Source organism: Polistes fuscatus, unplaced genomic scaffold, assembly GCF_010416935.1.
Source record: "Polistes fuscatus isolate 324 unplaced genomic scaffold, CU_Pfus_HIC Scaffold14, whole genome shotgun sequence".
In the NCBI taxonomy this organism is placed as follows: Eukaryota; Metazoa; Arthropoda; class Insecta; order Hymenoptera; family Vespidae; genus Polistes; species Polistes fuscatus.
Window position 1 is genome coordinate 4,764,293 of NW_025113042.1, and position 17,573 is coordinate 4,781,865.

The following is a 17,573-nucleotide window of genomic DNA, read 5'->3' on the forward strand; positions in this document are numbered from 1 at the left end:
TCTCTGTTCAACGTTGATTTCATATTGAAGAAGAAGAAGAAGAAGAAAAGAAAAAGAAATTTGGAAGATAGATTAGACGATAAAGACGATTGCTATCGGAGACGAGAGTAGAGTCGAACGATGACGAAGAAGATAAAAATAAAGAAGAACAAACGTAAGAGGAAAGATAGAAAATATGGTGGGAAGAATATGGCGATGGAACTGTAATGTTTAACGGATTCCATTACCATGACTCGTCGTGTATCCTCGTTGGTCAGATCGAACGTAAACCAATTTCAAAGTGGCATCGTGTGATGCACGTGCCAAGTGATATATATATCTATGTACGTACGTATGTAAATCTATGTATGTATGAAAGCACGTATGTATGTATATATGTACGTATGCATGTATGTATGTGTGTAAAAAAAAAAAATACCAACACGTATATATCGGAGTGGACGATTTTCCGCGCAAACGATCGAGAGAGCGTGTAATCGCAATCGAGAGCAATTTTTAAAAAGCAAATGCCCGAACACAGCGTGTCGTGTGTGCGAATTAAATCATGAATGAATTAGAGAGAGAAAGAGAGAGAGAGAGAGAGAAATACGTTCTTGTATACTTGTGGATTTGGGTGAAAGAAAGACGAAGTTAACGCAAATACGTATACATGCGTGTATGTGTTTAGAGCGAGCGAGCGAGAGAAGAAAAGTTTAGAAAACTGCATTCGATATCGTACTTATTACAATCGTGCTGTGCACTCTTGTTATACATACATTTGAAGAAGAAAAGAAAAGGACGGAAGAATAAATGGGAGAACTCTCGTTACCTTGAAAATGCATTCGTTGTAAACGACAGGCGAACGAACGACTTTCGAGAATTTCAAAAGGGAAGAAAATAAGCGGTGATGTCTAATCGGGTTAGATTTTTAGATATTAGCATTTTGTATTTTCATCCGAACGTCGCTCGTCGGCTCTATGCTATCAAAGAAATAAACGGAAAGAGATAGAGATACATAATTAGAGATTGCGCGTGTGTGCGTGCGCGTTTGTGCGAGAGAAAGAGAGAGAGAAAAAGTTAGAGAAAAAGTGAGAGAACATTGAGTTTCGGGTTTGAGAAGGAGAGAGGAGCGTACTTATTTATTTTTTATTTCAATCGGAAAAAATTCTATTTCTCGTCCTTATTCAAATATCTAATCCTTATTTAGTTGGTTAATTAGAGAATCTTATTGTTCGTATTTCAAGATTTGTGATATTAATGTGTTTTAATGTTTGATAGAAAAGAAAAACAAAAGAATTGTTCTGAAACTTGCTAATTATTTTTCGTCTATTGTAACAATATTTCTTTACATTATACAATTGTCTTTAGAGAGTGATATATGTGTTATGCTTGTAACAAGTTGCCTTATTTATACTTGGTGGAATAATATCGAAGATCGATCAAATTTGAATTAATTTTAAAGATATTTGAAATATTCGTGATTAAGTCGTAATTATAAATTTGTCGAAAGAAATGGGGAAAATGAAAATAGAGCGAATGATCGTGTGAATTTGTTCGTGAATTCGAAAGAAAGAAAGAGAGAGAGAAAGCGTATATAAAAAAGAAGAAGAATAAGAAGAGAAAAGTCGCCGAGAAATCGGTCATCTTTTAAAAGATCATATATAGTACAAACTAAACATATATTATTATTCTAATAACGGTTTAATTAAATATAAGTGGGCCGTCGCTGTTTCGATAGAATATTGAAAGTGATAAGCGAGAGAGAGAGGGAGAGAGAGAGAGAGAGTGATATATGAAACATAGAAACAAAGAAAAATGAGAAAATGTGGACCGCTGCTGGTCTAACGTGACTCGCATATGATTAAATATATCTTGTTAAAAAAGCGCTAATTATGAGTGCGATGAATAAACGATGATTAGGTGATTACGAGGTATCCTTGTCGCTTATCTTCAAAATTCAAAATAAACAAAATTACACAATTTTTTATGAAACAAAATAGAGATGGGAACATTCGCGAAAAGAACTAAGTATTTTAAACGAGGAATGATATTATCGATCTAATTGTAAAAGTAAGAAAACATCGGAGAAAAGGAGAGAGAATAATTTCATCGTGGTAAAAAGAGAGAAAGAGAGAGAGGGATAAATAAATAAATAGAAAAAGAGAAGACCGAATTCGAAGCCTCGTTTCACCCTCATCGAATTTTCCGGATATCTGTTTTCGTTCGTTTCATTGGAACGGACGAACATAAATACACTCGCACGCATACACCCTCGTAAAAATTAAAGTACGTTTGAATAAGAGAATAAAAGAAAACGAAAGAAGAAGGAAGAACAAAAAAAAAGTAAGGCGAAAAAGAGAGCATATAAATATTTAAAAAAAAAAAAAAAGAAAATTAAAAAAAAAAAGAGATCTTGGCCACGTGGCCGATTCGTGTGCCTCGCGTGAGTTCTCGGTCGCATCTTTCTTTTAAAAAATGATCGTCTTCGACTCGCCTCGTGCTTTCTCCCTTTTCTGTGCAATCGGAAAACTTTAAAAAATCAATTATAAATATAAAGCGGATCGAATACACGTACACACACACCCAGTTAATAAATATTACTCCTATTTTTCTTGGATCGTGCGCGCAAACCTTGACACATTGACGCATAGACATAAATACTCACTCACACACACACAGACACACACAAATAAAAAAATATAAGAACGTAAAACGCACGAGGGAGACGACGAGAATTTAGTCGAAGAAGTGCGAAAATGTTCTGTACGATAAGTCTTGTAAATATCATTATTAGTCGCGACACTATTATTATCCAAGAGGGATAAGAGCGTAATTATAAAAATGGAACACAGACATACACAGACACTCGTATATATATATATATAAATATATCTATAAAAAGAGAGAGAGAGAGAGAGAGAGAGAGAGAAAGAGAGAGACGCGCGATTTTTGTTACATTTCAAAGTGCTGCTCCTCCTCGTGCGCCGTACAGGTAGCAGTATGCGTGTCGTGTTCACTTTCTCTTTTGTTCGTCGTGAATTTGAAAAGAAAGAAAATTCGAATAATCTCAAAAAAGAGCGAAAGAGATAGAAAGAGTATAAGAAATCTAAACGAAAAGAAGGGAGGTAACCATATTAGGGATAATAACGTGTGAGAACATAGCTCTATATTATATGTATATAATATAGAGTATATTATAAGTAAATGAATATAAATACGGATATAAATATGAACATAATTATATAAATTTAAAATGAATAAAATATATCTATATATACATATATATTACAATATATATGTATATGTATATATATATTTATAAATATAAATATAAATATAAATATATAAATATAAAATATAAATATGAAAATAAAAAAAATATAAATATGAATATAATGCCAGGGATGATTAAAGAAAAAAAAAGGTGAAAGGGTTTTCAGCGGTAATTGGGGGGTAGGGGGGAAAGAAGAAGCGATTAGGTCGAAGAATCGATCGACGGATGGATCGACGGATCGATCGATCAGTTTATCACACCGATGAAGAAAAACAGGGGACTAGAAAGAGAAAGTTATAAGATGTTCTATTTATGTATAAAACGCGCAGAGAGGAAAAGAGTATGTAAAAAAGGAAGAAAAAGAGTATGAGGTACGGCGGGACTTATCTCTCGTTAGTTTAATGGCTATCGAAGGACTAAGGGAAGGAAGAAAAAATGGAGGAGGTCGAGCGAGCGATATAAAACGCAAAGAAGGAAGCTTCTTAGGTTGGATGGACACGCCGTTGGTGGTGGTGGTGGTAGTTCGCTGCTAGTTGCTGCTAGTTGCTGGGAGAGGATCGGGGAACTTGGAAAGAACGGTCAGTCTATTTCGGATCCGTGCATCTATAGAGAACAAGCTCTTTTATAATCGCGACAACGCGATTAGTTAACTCGATCGTAAATTAAGCGCTAACGACTACGACTACTACGACTACTACGACGACGACGACGACGATGAAGAAGAACAAGAACAAGAGCAAGAAGAAGAAGTAAATCCGGTGACGATGACGCTTCTCTTTGTCGATGAAAATCTTCTCACCGTGCCATATAGCAACCTTATATGTATACATATATTTATACATATTTCCATGAGTATACGTGAGAAATACATAGATCGATCATCAAAATTATTAATATTTCTCATTTTGATTCAGTTGAAAGAAATATTCCTAGGGGATTTTCCTTTTCTTCTTTTTTTTTTCTAATCGCGGATACGAGATAGACGTCATGTCTGGCTAGATCTTCTAAAGAGAGGAGAGAGATAGATCGTAATGGAATAACGATGGAACTTGTATCGATACTCTAAACATATCTACACAAATGGATGAGAAAATACGTGAATAAACGTGGGCGATCTAGAATCACTGATACATGCTACGCAACGTGACACACACAACACACACACACACAAACACGGCACACCCGCGCTTTCATTTGCGTCATATGGGACGCAAAATAATACATTGCACACACTCGTACACGCGCATAGTAGAATTGCCGATAATTTTGGAAGAAGTTCGAAGCACGAATGATTTTCGTGATAACGATAATGGACATTTTGTTTTCCTTCTCTCCGAGATATCGTTGAATTTCTGGAAAGAGAGGAGGGGAAGAAGAATCGGAAGAAGAATATAAGAAAAAGTTTCGTGCGTTCTCGCCCCGATCGTGCGAAGACGACGAATAATTCCACGAATTATTAAACGAATAATAAAGAAAAGATAATACACCGAGAGAAGCCGATTATTATCGATTCGATCGTTGCTGCGTGTGGGGTACCGAAAACGAGAAAAATAGAGGCTGCAAATGTTAACAAAATAGAAACAAAGAAAGAGAAATAAAAAATGATGGTGAAAATAAAAGAGAGAAAATAATGGGGAAAAAATGTGAGAAACAGTTCGTACGACAATAAGGTATCGATTAGTTTAATCAGAGATGAAATAATGTAAAATATACAAGTGCAAAAGAAGCAGTATACATTATTATATTTATTATAACTGTGCGTAAGAGTGCATGTGAGAGAGAAAGAGAGAGAGAAAGAGAGAGAAAAAGAGAGAGAAAAAGAAAAAAATGCGGTGTACTTATATCGTCGCGTATCTCTCTCGTGTGTCGACGAGGGAGAAGAATGTTTAGCAAATAGACGAGAAATAATAACGGAATTTGAAGGAATAGAGAAAGAGATCGTAGATTAATTTAATGAATAAATAGCGAAAGGTATGTTGTTCTGAAACGTGAGAATATTTCAGATGAAATCTTAGTTAAAAAAGAAAAGAAAAGGAAAAGAAAAGATTAGGCTCTCTCGCGTTTCAGTTAAGAATTCGTTAAAGAGAAAATATAAAGAACGACGACGACGACGACGACTCGAAGAAATCACGGGAGAGAGTCGCTGCCGAGGGATCGGGGGGGTATTGGGGTAATTGCGAATCAGGGGATTCGTCCCCTTCAGGGTGTGTGTTAAATACCAAAGGATCGTAGAAATATTAACGAAAAAAAGACATATATTAATAATAATTATAAGTAAGGCAAATGAAAAAAAAAAAAAACATTATTTATTGTTTACACCTATGTATGAGTTTAGCGAACAATGTGGCTACGAACATGACCGTGTATTATCGAAAGAGTTATGTTAGCGCGAGTGTATGCGAGAAGAGAAAAAAAACGCAGAGAAAGAATGGAAGAATATATGACGATATCGAGTTTTGCGAATCCGTTTTGGAAATTGAGAGAGAGAGAGAGAGAGAGAGAGAGTATGTCTGCGTGTGGGTGTTGCGTCCGTGTGCGAGAAAGAAAGAAAAGCGGAGAGGAGATCGATATCTATAAATGTTGGAATCGAATCGAGTTACTTAGCGTTCTTTTTTCGATCGAATTGGAGAAAAGAAAAGAACGCTTCCTCTATCTTGTAAATTTCATTTGTTAAAATTCTCTCGTGTTTTTATTCCTCCGGGCTCTTTCGAGGTTCCCTTCTTTGCAAAAGTTCGACTAACGCGTGGATAAGAAAAAGTAATTTATTAAAAATGTACTTTAAATGAAAAAACAATTCGATTCCAGCATGGAAAAAAGGAAAAAAAAGCGACGCATAACTATTAAATAGAAGCGTCCGATCATCGAGAACCATGAGGCGGAAACTGTAAACTATTGTAAACTACCAATGTTACTACGTTTTACGAAGAGCTTATTGTAGTCGAGGAAAGAATAACAAAAAGAAAAAAAAAATATCCATTAATTAATAAAATTACACACACACACGCATATACACTCCTATACACATACACACACACACACAAACACGAAGAAAACATTGACACGGATAAATACACGCATACGAGCGAACAAAGAACAATTTAAAAATCGTAAAATACGAGCAACCAAATAAACAAAACGAAACAAAAAAAATACCAAGGTATTGAGTGTAGCACGAAAAAAAAAAAACTTCTTTACACTTTTGCACGAGACGTGTGTTGTAACTTGAATTAATTATTATTGACATATGTAATTAACATTTTATTACTTAGCAATTAAACTTAATTTATTTATGATTAATCGAGTCGCTTGTGTTGATCGGGTCCCTTGTTGCTAACGGTAAACCAACAAAAATACAGATAGAGAGAGAGAGAGAGAGAGATTGAGAGAGTGAGAGTGAGAGAGTGAGAGAGAGAGAGAGAGAGAAAGAAAGATGCGTGTATGAAAAATAATAATATCGATAAGCGCACCGCAATCCTTTTACACAAATAACGCGAAAGATGTGCAATCGACGATGTTTGTTTGTCGAAGTAAAAACTACTACTACTACTACTACTACTAATGCTGCTACTATTACTACTACTACTACTACTACTACTACTACTACTACTACTATTACTACTACTACTACTGCTACTTACTATTACTACTACTATTACTATAACAAAAAAGAAGGCATCTATTATCAAAAATGTTGAAGTATTTTTGAACAATTTTCACTTTACTCGAACGACAAATTTTATCTTCCATAAACTTTAGTCAAACAAAATTTCCGTTCTAATAGTCTTACAAGTAGAATAAAAAAGGAAAAAGGAAGACTTACCGATCGCATTTGTATCGTTAAATCTTCTTTATCCTTGAAAAAAATATGAGAACAGTAGTATTTAAAAAAAGGAAAAAAGGAAAATGATTAAAAAGCAATGAAAAAAATATATAGATGCCTTCGTTTTAATCACGAGAAATCTAGTCAAATAAATGAAAAATTACTATCGGAACCAAGTCAGTGATTATCAAATATTTCTAAGTGCTTTTGGAGAGAAACAAAAAAAGGAGAATTAAAAAGAAACACAGGAGGATACTAAAAACGAAAGAGAGAGAGATCGAGGAAAAAAAATAATAGGAAAAAGGAAGGAAGAAAAGCACAAAAAATGGATAAAAAGTAAATGGTTGACCCTCGTATGCGAGGGTGCGATAGACCGTCTTGTTATTTAATGCACCATGGAATTCCAAACGAAAAAAAGGGATTCGTACTTGTTGTTTTAGCATGTTTTGGGATCTACTTATTAATGTTGTTTTTTCGATGAGTGTAAAAACAAATTCAGCAAAAATAACAAAAAGTGACAAAGACAACAACACACGCACGTACACACATACACACATACAGCGTTTAAATTGCGAGACGGACTAACCCTTATACATAACTGTAGTAACAATATAGATTTTTATATTTTCATTTAGTATGAAATTAGTCTAAAAGCACTGAATATATATGTATATGTATATTTATATATGTATAACATATATGTATATATATATACTATATATATATTATATTTGTACGGAGACCTAGTTACTAGATCGAGTATGAATGGAAATCATTTTCGACGTTGTAAAGTTAAAGGAAAATAATACTTAATTAAAAAAAAAGAAAAAAAAAAGAAATAAATAGGAATTGTATTAGGAAAAGGAAGATAATGAAAAACACATACACTTAAAAGAGGAACTCGAGGAAGAATAAATTAATAATGGACGACGAAGAAAGCGAAGAACATACACACATACGAGCGCGCGCGCGTGTGAGTGAGAGAGAGAGAGAGAGAGAGAGATATAAAACGTATAATCAGGTGATAATATGTCGCTAGAACCAATTGCTATAAAAATAAAACATTAAACAACAAAATAATAATAATGAAGGCACAGCTAGATCACACTTATCGATTGTAAATAATAGTTTAAATTAGAGTATCATTTCGACCAGTAAATCATAGTGTGTAATACGATGTATTCTCGAAATATTTATTGTATCCCATACTTCTCTAATTATTCGAACATATTTTAATTTCGAAGCTGATTATACATATATATATATAAATACAAATATCGTTTATCTAATTTTCTAACGAAACAAATAGGAAGATGGAAAAAAAATTATATCCGCGATAGAAAATTCCAACAAGAAACGTGATGCGACAATCTTTTACGTTAAAACATTGCTTCGTGTCTTGCCAATCATTATTTTTTTCTTCGTTTCTATATACTAGATATTACGCTTTCGATTTTTGTGATTTCGTGTAATAAATAAAACGAATAAAATAAAATAGAAGGAGAAGATAAAATATATAACGGTGAAAGAAGCCATTGACAACAAGAAAGAAATTGTGAAAAAGAAGAATACGTCGAATAAATAAGCAATAATTATCGATTACGTTTGTGGTGTCGGTTAATTCGTGGATCGAAATAATCTTTTAAAAATCAACTTTGATATTCGTATAGATATTTTCTCTCTTGCAATATTTGGAAACATACAAGAAATGCCTAAGAAAGAAAAGAAAGGGTAATTAGAAAAGAAAACAAACAATGTATATGTATATATTGAAATGTATTAACAAGTTTACGGTAGTTTTAAAGGTGGAACTACTTTCTCAAAACCTGGCTGAAATAATATCTACGGAGGAAAATATTTTATCCACCGAAGGCAGCTATTCCGGTGATCGCTCTTCCGAGTATCAAAGAGTGTATGTCGTAAGTACCTAGATGAAAAAAAAATAAAACCTAATGTAAAATAACACAAATTGCGCTCATATCGACGAAGATAAGTTCATTATTATCCACGATTTAATAAGATTTAATAAGTTATTAAATTGTACCCACACGAATACCCATACGAATACCCATAGGTAAGAATTAGAAAAAGCATATCATTAAATTACGGATAATAATGGACTTCCCATCGTACGTACGTCGATCACGTTATAATCGCTCGTATACAACATTAATATAGGTATTTAGATTTCCGAGTAATATCGCGAAAATACAAAATTTCACTGGAGTCATCGATATTAAGCGTTTCATTAATCTTAACGCGATAATCGATTTAAACCGCGACTATATTTTACGTCAAAATGTTCTCCTCATACCTTCGTAAGTGTTAACGGATTCGAGATTCATCATGTGCCTAATGACGTGATACTCGTCCGATATGCCATTACCACCTAACATGTCTCTCGCGGTTCTAGCAATTTCTAACGCTTTGCTAGCAGAATTTCGCTTCAGCATAGAAATCATCTCTGGATTTGATCTGAAGGGAAAAAACACGACGAAATCGATTAGAAAACAAAAGAAAAGAAAATAAATCGATACATCGATATAATATATCCCGTAACAATGATTTAAAATTAGGATTCTTAACGTACTTATGTTCGTCCATTAATCTTCCAACGCGTAAACAAGCTTGAAGACCAAAGGCTATATCGCACATCATATTAGTCAATTTCGCTTGTATTAGTTGATTGGCAGCCAATGGTCTTTTAAATTGTAATCTCGTCAAAGTATACGTTCTGGCTGCTTCGAAACAATATTCGGCTGCGCCTAAAGCACCCCAGGATATTCCGTAACGAGCGTTGTTTAAACAACTGAATGGTCCCTGCGTACACATCATTTTTTATTATTTATACGAAGGTTCTCTCGTATCGTTATTATTACAAATAAATAAGAATCTAACTTTCAAGCCCTCTACACTCGCTAATAAATTCTCTTTGGGTACTACGACGTTGTCCATGAGTATCATTCCAGTAACGGAAGCTCTCAATGAAAATTTTCCTTCGATTTTCGGCGTGTCCAATCGATTCCGATTTTGTTCTCTTTCGACTATGAATCCACGAATTTTGCTATCCTCGCACTTCGCCCACACGATTAGTATATCAGCGATGGGCGCGTTTGAAATCCTATTTTGAAAATAGATCGAATGAAACTTTTGATACGATGATATTAGGTAGGTGCGGAAATAATGATGAATTTACCATGTTTTGCTTCCAGTCAATTTGTAAACTTTTTCATCCTTGTCATAAACAGCTTTAGTTTCGAGGCCTCCTGCGTCGCTGCCGTGATTGGGTTCGGTTAAACCGAAACAACCGATCAAATCTCCGGAAACTGCAAGATCGGAAAATGAAATTTGTACCGAAGGAAAAGACACCGTAACGGACGATCGATACTTACCAAGTTTAGGAAGAAATCGTTCCTTTTGCGTCTCATCGCCGAATTGATATATACAACCGATGACCAGGGAGGATTGTACGGACATCGCTGATCTGTACCCGCTGTCAATAGCCTCGATCTCTTTCGCGAGAAGTCCATAAGCAACGGAAGAAACATTGGAAGCCCCGTAGCCTTTCAGAGTGCAGCCCAAAACACCGAGAGAACCCATCTCCTTAATGATTTCCTTGTGAAAATGTTCTTTCCGATTGGCCTCGATTACCCGAGGCATTAATTTTTCACGACAATAGTTTCGAAATTGATCTCTGATCATAATCTCATCTGCGGTTAATTGAGACTCCAGATCGAATGGATCATTCCACTTGAACGCACCTTCGGGAAAAACATTTTTATTCGAAGATAAGTTGTAATAAAATTAACTGCTCGCATCATACAAATCGATGATCATCTTTGTAAAACGAAAAATAACAAAATTCATAAAGTTATATACATTGTTAAAAACAATTCGGCAAAATGATGGGCCTGGTGGTTCGCCCTCGGGTGCAAAGGATCGATAAGTATTTAAACCCAGTACTTTTTCTCAAAATTAGATATTTATATTTACGCGGCAAAGCTAAATGCAATGCAGATAGCGATATTGCCGACTATCCGATAACTATTTACCGACGACTGCTGCTATCTATGCTTACAACGAATAACGAACGAGTATAGCAAAACAACGCAACTCAACGATATTATTAAGTTGTGTACCCATGTTTTTTTTCTTTCACTGTTATAAAACAATATTCTATTGAAATTAATATAAGATTATAAAAATATAACTTACTTTTATTTTGCAGGCTCGAAGCAACGGAGATTTCTGGTTACGCGTATTCGATCGTTTCAGGAAAATATGCGTATTGTTTTTTTACGATGATGCAAAAACAATAGTGCACTAACAATATATATTTCAGGAATCGATAAATAATCGAAATAAATGTATTCTTTTTTGAGAAGGATACGTCTGTTTAAGTTTCTTCGATATGAACTGAAAAACTTTAGGAATCTGCTTCGTACACGCGCTGCTGCCATCTTGTCTGGCGTCTGATAGAACACTGATTTGCCAATATCATTAGCATTATTTACCGTTTTGTGCGCTCAGATAAATACGATATCTCGCGATAATAAATGTGTATTACCAAACATTATCTTTGAATTTTTATCTCATTACGTAATTCCAGTTTTATATAGTTATCGTATATGTAAATAAAAAAATAAGCAAAATAGTAGAACGTCTTTGTTTTTCTCCGAACGTTTTAAATTTAAAAAAAGCACGAATACGATAGAATGCGATCGATTTATTTGCTAAATCTTCACTGTAGTCGATCGAGCATAACGATATTCAATCGAAACATATTATTTATGCTATTCGGAAAATGTTCGTATAATATCAATTTGTACAACAAATGAAAATGTGGTGCACGGGAATAAAAAAAAAAAACTTACCCAAAACTTAACGGATCGATATCATTGAGATTTATTTGTTAATATAAGAAATTCTTTCGCTTAACTTATATACATTTATCATTTCTCTTAACATTACTACTATTCTATGATTTATATTACAAATGATAGGAGACGCAAGTATTTGAAATTTGATTATAATTAACGACTAGATTCTTTTTCAACCTGTATACATGTTTAAATGATAGAAAAATGATCGCGTTTAAGGTGCGGTAAAATTGTCCGAACGTTCTTCGATTAAAATTTGCGATTAAGTGAAATATCGATTGCTTCGACATGACTGAAATATATTATAAACTATGTTTGTTCGTTGTTTAATAGCTGGAGAAAATTTGATTCGCTATACTCGGCGGCAGTCTAAAACGGGACGGAATCGTTCAGTTTTTCCGACGCATCGCGGATCAGACTATTTCTTATTAGATTGACTCGTTTGCTAAATTAATTATCTCTACGAGAGAAAAAGTATCTGGCCGTAATATGTTTATAGAATAAAAACTAGAAACATTTGTGAATTAGATTTCATACTATAAGAATGTCGTCTTTTCTTTCGGGACCGTCCGGTAATTTTTGATTAAAAACGCGTATATTGTTAAAAAGATATCCAAGGGCGTCGGCAACGGGACGAACGATGGCTTGCACGAAAGCCGTGAAAAAGTTTCTCGTCGCTGCGCAAGTTATTTTCCATACTCGAAGACACGGAGCCACGCACCATATGTGCTAAACGAAGACAAATCTGCGTAAACACCTTTCAATAGCATTATCGATCGTATCGAGTGAAAATTTACCTCGAACGCAAGGCAGGCGAACGTAAAGCCAAGGCAAAGGGCGAGCAAGGGGGCGACCAGGACCGAGAGAAATATGTAACAGCAGCCCCTGGAAAGGCGAAAACAGTGGCCGCTCAAGCGCCAAGCGCATTCGGGACTTCGAATGCCTTCCGGTTCGCCGATCACGTCGTCCCACATCACCTGTCGTCGGATTTACATTTTTTATTTGGAAAGCATCGAGTCGGAGTTACTTAACAATTGGAAATTTACTTGAAGGTGTTGATTAAGATTGTTCGGATCCCTGTCTTCGAGATCCATAGCACTGGCACCGTCGGCGGATGATTCCGGCTTCTCCATTCCTGGAAGACGAAGGTTGCAGTTCGGTGTCGGACACTGACAGGCGTTCTTCAATCTAGCCAACATCCTTCAAACGTTTGATCTTTCTTTTCGTTTGACAGCAAAAAACGAATCAAAGCTTTCTCGAGAATACCCGCGCGAACCGCATTAATGTCGCGAATGAATACTAAAGCCGCGGAGAAACGCGACAAAGGAGAATCCCGACATTGATCATTTTCCTTTAATAATATATTACATCCAGAGAGAGAGAGAGAGAGAGAGAGAGAGTAGTACACCGTATGGCGAGATTTTACGACGAGTCCCCGAGGAAAAAAGAAAACAGAGAGGAGACGGATATTTCTTTATTTTAACAAACAATTATTTATTCATAGAAGAAGATTACGAAAAAAATCAAATTAACGACTCGAACGGCTTGCAATCCGCATTACGAGCGAGTGGAAAGAAAAATGTATCGCAGCGATGGCGTGGCATGCAAAAAACTAACTTATAAAACTATATAAAACTTGGTCGTGTGCGCGCGTGTATGTTCTACCTTGAATTCAACGTCACAATCGCAAGAAGATATCGATTCGCGAAAATAAAGACCGTGGTTTATAAGTGCTACGCGTTTGCTTTTCTTTTAGACATTTGTTTTCTTATTTAAAAATATACGCGTACCTTACGTATGTATGTATCTATGCACAAATGTCACACTTCGATCGAAAGATGTCTTCCTCCGCGAGTTTTTACCAAGTTTCTACTACGAAGAAGTTAGCGACAAAGTTCGCGCATTTGATGTGTCCCAGTTTGATGCGACAATTCTCGCCAATGGTGTACATTTTTTATGTTAAGTGTCACGCGCGGAATACGCTCTCTTCGGGAACGGAAAATCGATCAAAAGTAGTGGTAGCGTGACCGAACGAGAGTAGTTGCCTTTACTTTGGCTACAAAATATATTCGAGTTTCTTTTACGAATCTTCCGTTTTTGATCGAAACACTCGAGATACCGAGACAAATACGCGGTCAAACGTTCGTAGAAAGAACAATGTAAGTTATAATAGATCCAAATCGATCCGCACAGGGTGTGATTGCATTTTCGATTAATGATCGATAGGTCTTTCATTCGAGCATAATCTCGGTGTATTTGAAATAGTTTCGCGGTTTAATGAAAAATCGAAGAAAAAAAGTTTCGCGTATGTGTACATGGAAAGTTCACGCGAGTGGCATTAATAATTCAAAGGATTTTAATCGTTTACGCGCAGCTGTTCTCTCTTATGTCTAATACGTTTACGATATAGTGCATACGTTTTAATCTCTTCTAGAGACTTATTGTTAGTTTTACTTGTAATTTTCTACCAACGAGCTGGGCGATAAGATCGGACTTTTATTCGGTGGGAAAAGATCGTTATTTAACGATTAGCGAGATATACGTCTAGGGTAAGTTAACTTACGATTAAATATCGTCCAAGTTAGCGAAATGTTTTATTTATGAAATCAAAAGGTTTGAAATTAAAATAGAGCGTAAAGAAATAAATGAATTTCACTCTCTTCAAAAGTAATAACGTTCGAAAAGCAAATGATACATCTTGTAACTACCGCGTTAATACCGCAACGATCTTTTCGCGAATTTCCGTTCAATCGCTCGACGCGATTCGTCTTGTACATTTTTGTATCCAATAAAAAAAAAATCACGATCACTTACTTCTTTTTTCGCGTATCCAAGTTCTTTGCTTCTCTTTTTCTTTTTCTATTTTATACTTTGAAAACGTTCAAACGAACTAGTCGTTCGACGTGACTCGCGCAATGTGTTTCGAGTTTTACAGGTGGAAAAGTGCAGGTTCAAACGCAGGTGGACAGAAATGAAGAGAAAGAGAGAGAAGGAGAAAATGAGGAACGAACGTTTCCAAGTGGACAACGGTCAAGACGCATGCGCCCTAAAATTCTCCTGGAATTACACCCTCGCAACAAGCTTTCGTTGAAACACGCGGGGAGTACAATAACCCCATTTCCAACGAAAGTGAATGCTATCTAGGATCGCGACATTGAACGATACCACGATAATTATACTTCCTTCGCCGCGACCAATCGATGAACTTTCCTTCCCTCTATTCAATTATTACACGTACTTCGAAACTTTCCTTATTCAACTTGGATTTTAATTGATGCGTTTATTGACCCTTTTTACCTATTATACAGAAAAAAAACGTTTGCTTCGATATCGAAAAAAATTTTTAATTCGAGAAAATTTATTAGAAAGACAGGTTTTTCTAGCTTCAATACGATATCGGTCTTTTTTTTAATCTTGTAAGTCTTTTTTTCTGTACCTGTTCAAAAACAATCGTTCTAAAGGAGTAAACTCCATTCGTGCGTCGGAGCTGACACGCGCACGTTTTACATTATCAGCCGTATATAAAGAAAGTTCGTATGTTTTACGTAAAGATTTCTTAATGATAAAATTATAATTTTTCTTAAAAATATATTGTACATACTTAAACTTTAACATTTCACTCAAATATGAATGACTATGTAGACGATTATTTAATTCAAACGGTGAATAAGTAAGTTACTCGAGTGAGCCACTATAGTGGCTCATCGACCTGGAAAAAATAATCGCAAAAGCCACTTTAGTGGCAGGCCAGCTAAGGCCTATATCGGTAATTGTAGTGCTCTACCTTTATCATTTCGACCGTCGGTAACTGCCACTGTCGGTAACTTCCACTGTCGGTAACTGCCACCGTCGGTAAAAGTAAACTTGAAATTTTTTTACTCTACGTCGGTAATATTTTGTATTTAGGTTCCTGACGGTCAATATTATTAACGTACAAACTCTCATTAAAAACGGTCGATGTTTTAAAAATAGGAATCTACTAGTTACCGACGGTGGCAGTTACCGACAGTGGCAGTTACCGACAGTGGAAGTTATCGACAGTGGCAGTTACCGACAGTGGAAGTTATCGGCAGTGGAAGTTATCGACAGTGGCAGTTACCGACATTGGCAGTTACCGACAGTGGAAGTTACCGACGGTCGAAATGATAAAGGTAGAGCACTACAATTACCGATATAGGCCTTAGCCGGCCTGCCACTAAAGTGGCTTTTGCGATTATTTTTTCCAAGTCGATGAGCCACTATAGTGGCTCACTCGAGTAACTTACTTATTCACCGTTTGAATTAAATAATCGTCTACATAGTTATTCATATTTAAGTGAAATGTTATATATATATATATATGTACAATATATTTTTAAGAAAAATTATAACTTAATTATTAAGAAATCTTTACGTAAAACATACAAACTTTCTTTTTATACGGCTGATAATTTTAAAACATTTAGATAGTAAAGTACTGCTTTTATATACTTCTTTTCGATTAAATTCGATTCTTTTCGATTAAAATTTCCTTCTCCAAAGTCACTACTGCACGGAAACGTTTAAAAAAATGTACATTTGTTTAAACAATTGCATAAAAAATAAAAGAATATTAAAATAAGAACGTTCTAATCCTAAATTTTATTGATTAATTAGATTATTTTCTTTTATACGCATGCTTAACGTTCGGAAGGTCCTGTAAACAACTTTCACCAAAAGAACTTGAACGGAGGATAATTACTCAGATCAACGGTGGATTTCGAGGAGGAGGGATCACAGAAGATATTCTCTGAACTTTTTAACGACAATAGACATTTTTAATGATTATATAACAATTTTTTTAATACTTTAATACACGCTCTTTATATTTCAGATTATTTAGACACATATATGTACTAGTATAGGTATTACATACTTATTAACATATTTTTGAATATTAATCAATTTTAATTTAATATTCTTTTCGATTATAATTTTCCCCTCCGAAGGCATCACTACACAGGAACGTTAAAACAAATGTACATTTGTTTAAACAATTACATAAAAAATAAAAGAATATTAAAATGAGAACGTTATAATTTTAATTTCTATTTATTACAATTAATTTTCTCGTTACATAGATAAGAAACTTTCGGAAAGCCATGTAAACAACATTCAATAAAAAACCTTTTTTATGTGACAATGTATCAGTCTAACAGAAGATTTCGAAGAGGAAGGTACAGAAAAAAGTACATCCCCATCTTTAGATTACAATAAACATTTTTATCTATTAATTAACAATTATTTAAGCTGTATAGAACAAAGTATTATTCTCTACTAATACTTATATATATATAATTGCTTAAACATATACATACATTATTTTAAATATTACATACTCTCCTATTAACGTATTTTGAATATAGAAAATAATTTTAAAATGAATTTATTTTTATGATTTTAGATGACTGTGTCTTCAGCTTGATTGCGTTCTTGGATTGTAACATAATTATAAACTTCTCCAATTACTTAGATTGTTTTTCAATCATTGTTACATAAAATTTAATATCAAACGTTTATTAAAATTTTATTATTTTTTTTAGAAACAATTCAATGGGTAGCGGGTGGATTTCTTCTTCGCAAAGGGCGCCATTTGTTAAGA

At 34.7% G+C, this 17,573-nt stretch overlaps 2 protein-coding genes across 2 annotated transcripts; both read right to left on the minus strand.

The window, feature by feature from the left end:
• Positions 1-8,830: 8,830 nt before the first annotated feature.
• On the minus strand, positions 8,831-11,544 carry LOC122514361 (glutaryl-CoA dehydrogenase, mitochondrial). The gene is made up of 8 exons (XM_043631135.1): positions 11,464-11,544; positions 11,289-11,321; positions 10,466-10,834; positions 10,270-10,399; positions 9,972-10,194; positions 9,664-9,893; positions 9,388-9,548; positions 8,831-9,000 (listed from the first exon to the last, which is right to left on the minus strand). The coding sequence occupies exons 1-8, from the start codon at positions 11,531-11,533 to the stop codon at positions 8,933-8,935; spliced, it is 1,284 nt and encodes a 427-aa protein (XP_043487070.1). The 5' UTR covers positions 11,534-11,544; the 3' UTR covers positions 8,831-8,932.
• Positions 11,545-12,381: 837 nt separating this feature from the next.
• On the minus strand, positions 12,382-13,152 carry LOC122514362 (caveolin-3-like). Its single transcript, XM_043631136.1, has 3 exons — positions 13,000-13,152; positions 12,751-12,930; positions 12,382-12,682 (listed from the first exon to the last, which is right to left on the minus strand). Exons 1-3 carry the CDS (start codon positions 13,150-13,152, stop codon positions 12,485-12,487), a joined length of 531 nt encoding a protein of 176 aa, XP_043487071.1. The 3' UTR covers positions 12,382-12,484.
• Between the last annotated feature and the right edge of the window lie 4,421 nt (positions 13,153-17,573).

Bases quoted from the DNA above. Each gene is read 5' to 3' on its own strand.
- LOC122514361 (XM_043631135.1), bottom strand. From the start codon at position 11,533: ATGGCAGCAGCGCGTGTACGAAGCAGATTCCTAAAGTTTTTCAGTTCA. The intron at 9,894-9,971 runs GTTAGATTCTTA...ATGTGTACGCAG, and splicing joins CGAGTGTAGAGGGCTTGAAA to GGACCATTCAGTTGTTTAAA. The intron at 9,001-9,387 runs GTATGAGGAGAA...TTTTTCATCTAG, and splicing joins ATCCGTTAACACTTACGAAG to GTACTTACGACATACACTCT.
- LOC122514362 (XM_043631136.1), bottom strand. From the start codon at position 13,152: ATGTTGGCTAGATTGAAGAACGCCTGTCAGTGTCCGACACCGAACTGC. The intron at 12,931-12,999 runs GTAAATTTCCAA...ATCCGACGACAG, and splicing joins ATCTTAATCAACACCTTCAA to GTGATGTGGGACGACGTGAT. The intron at 12,683-12,750 runs GTAAATTTTCAC...GTCTTCGTTTAG, and splicing joins TCGCCTGCCTTGCGTTCGAG to CACATATGGTGCGTGGCTCC.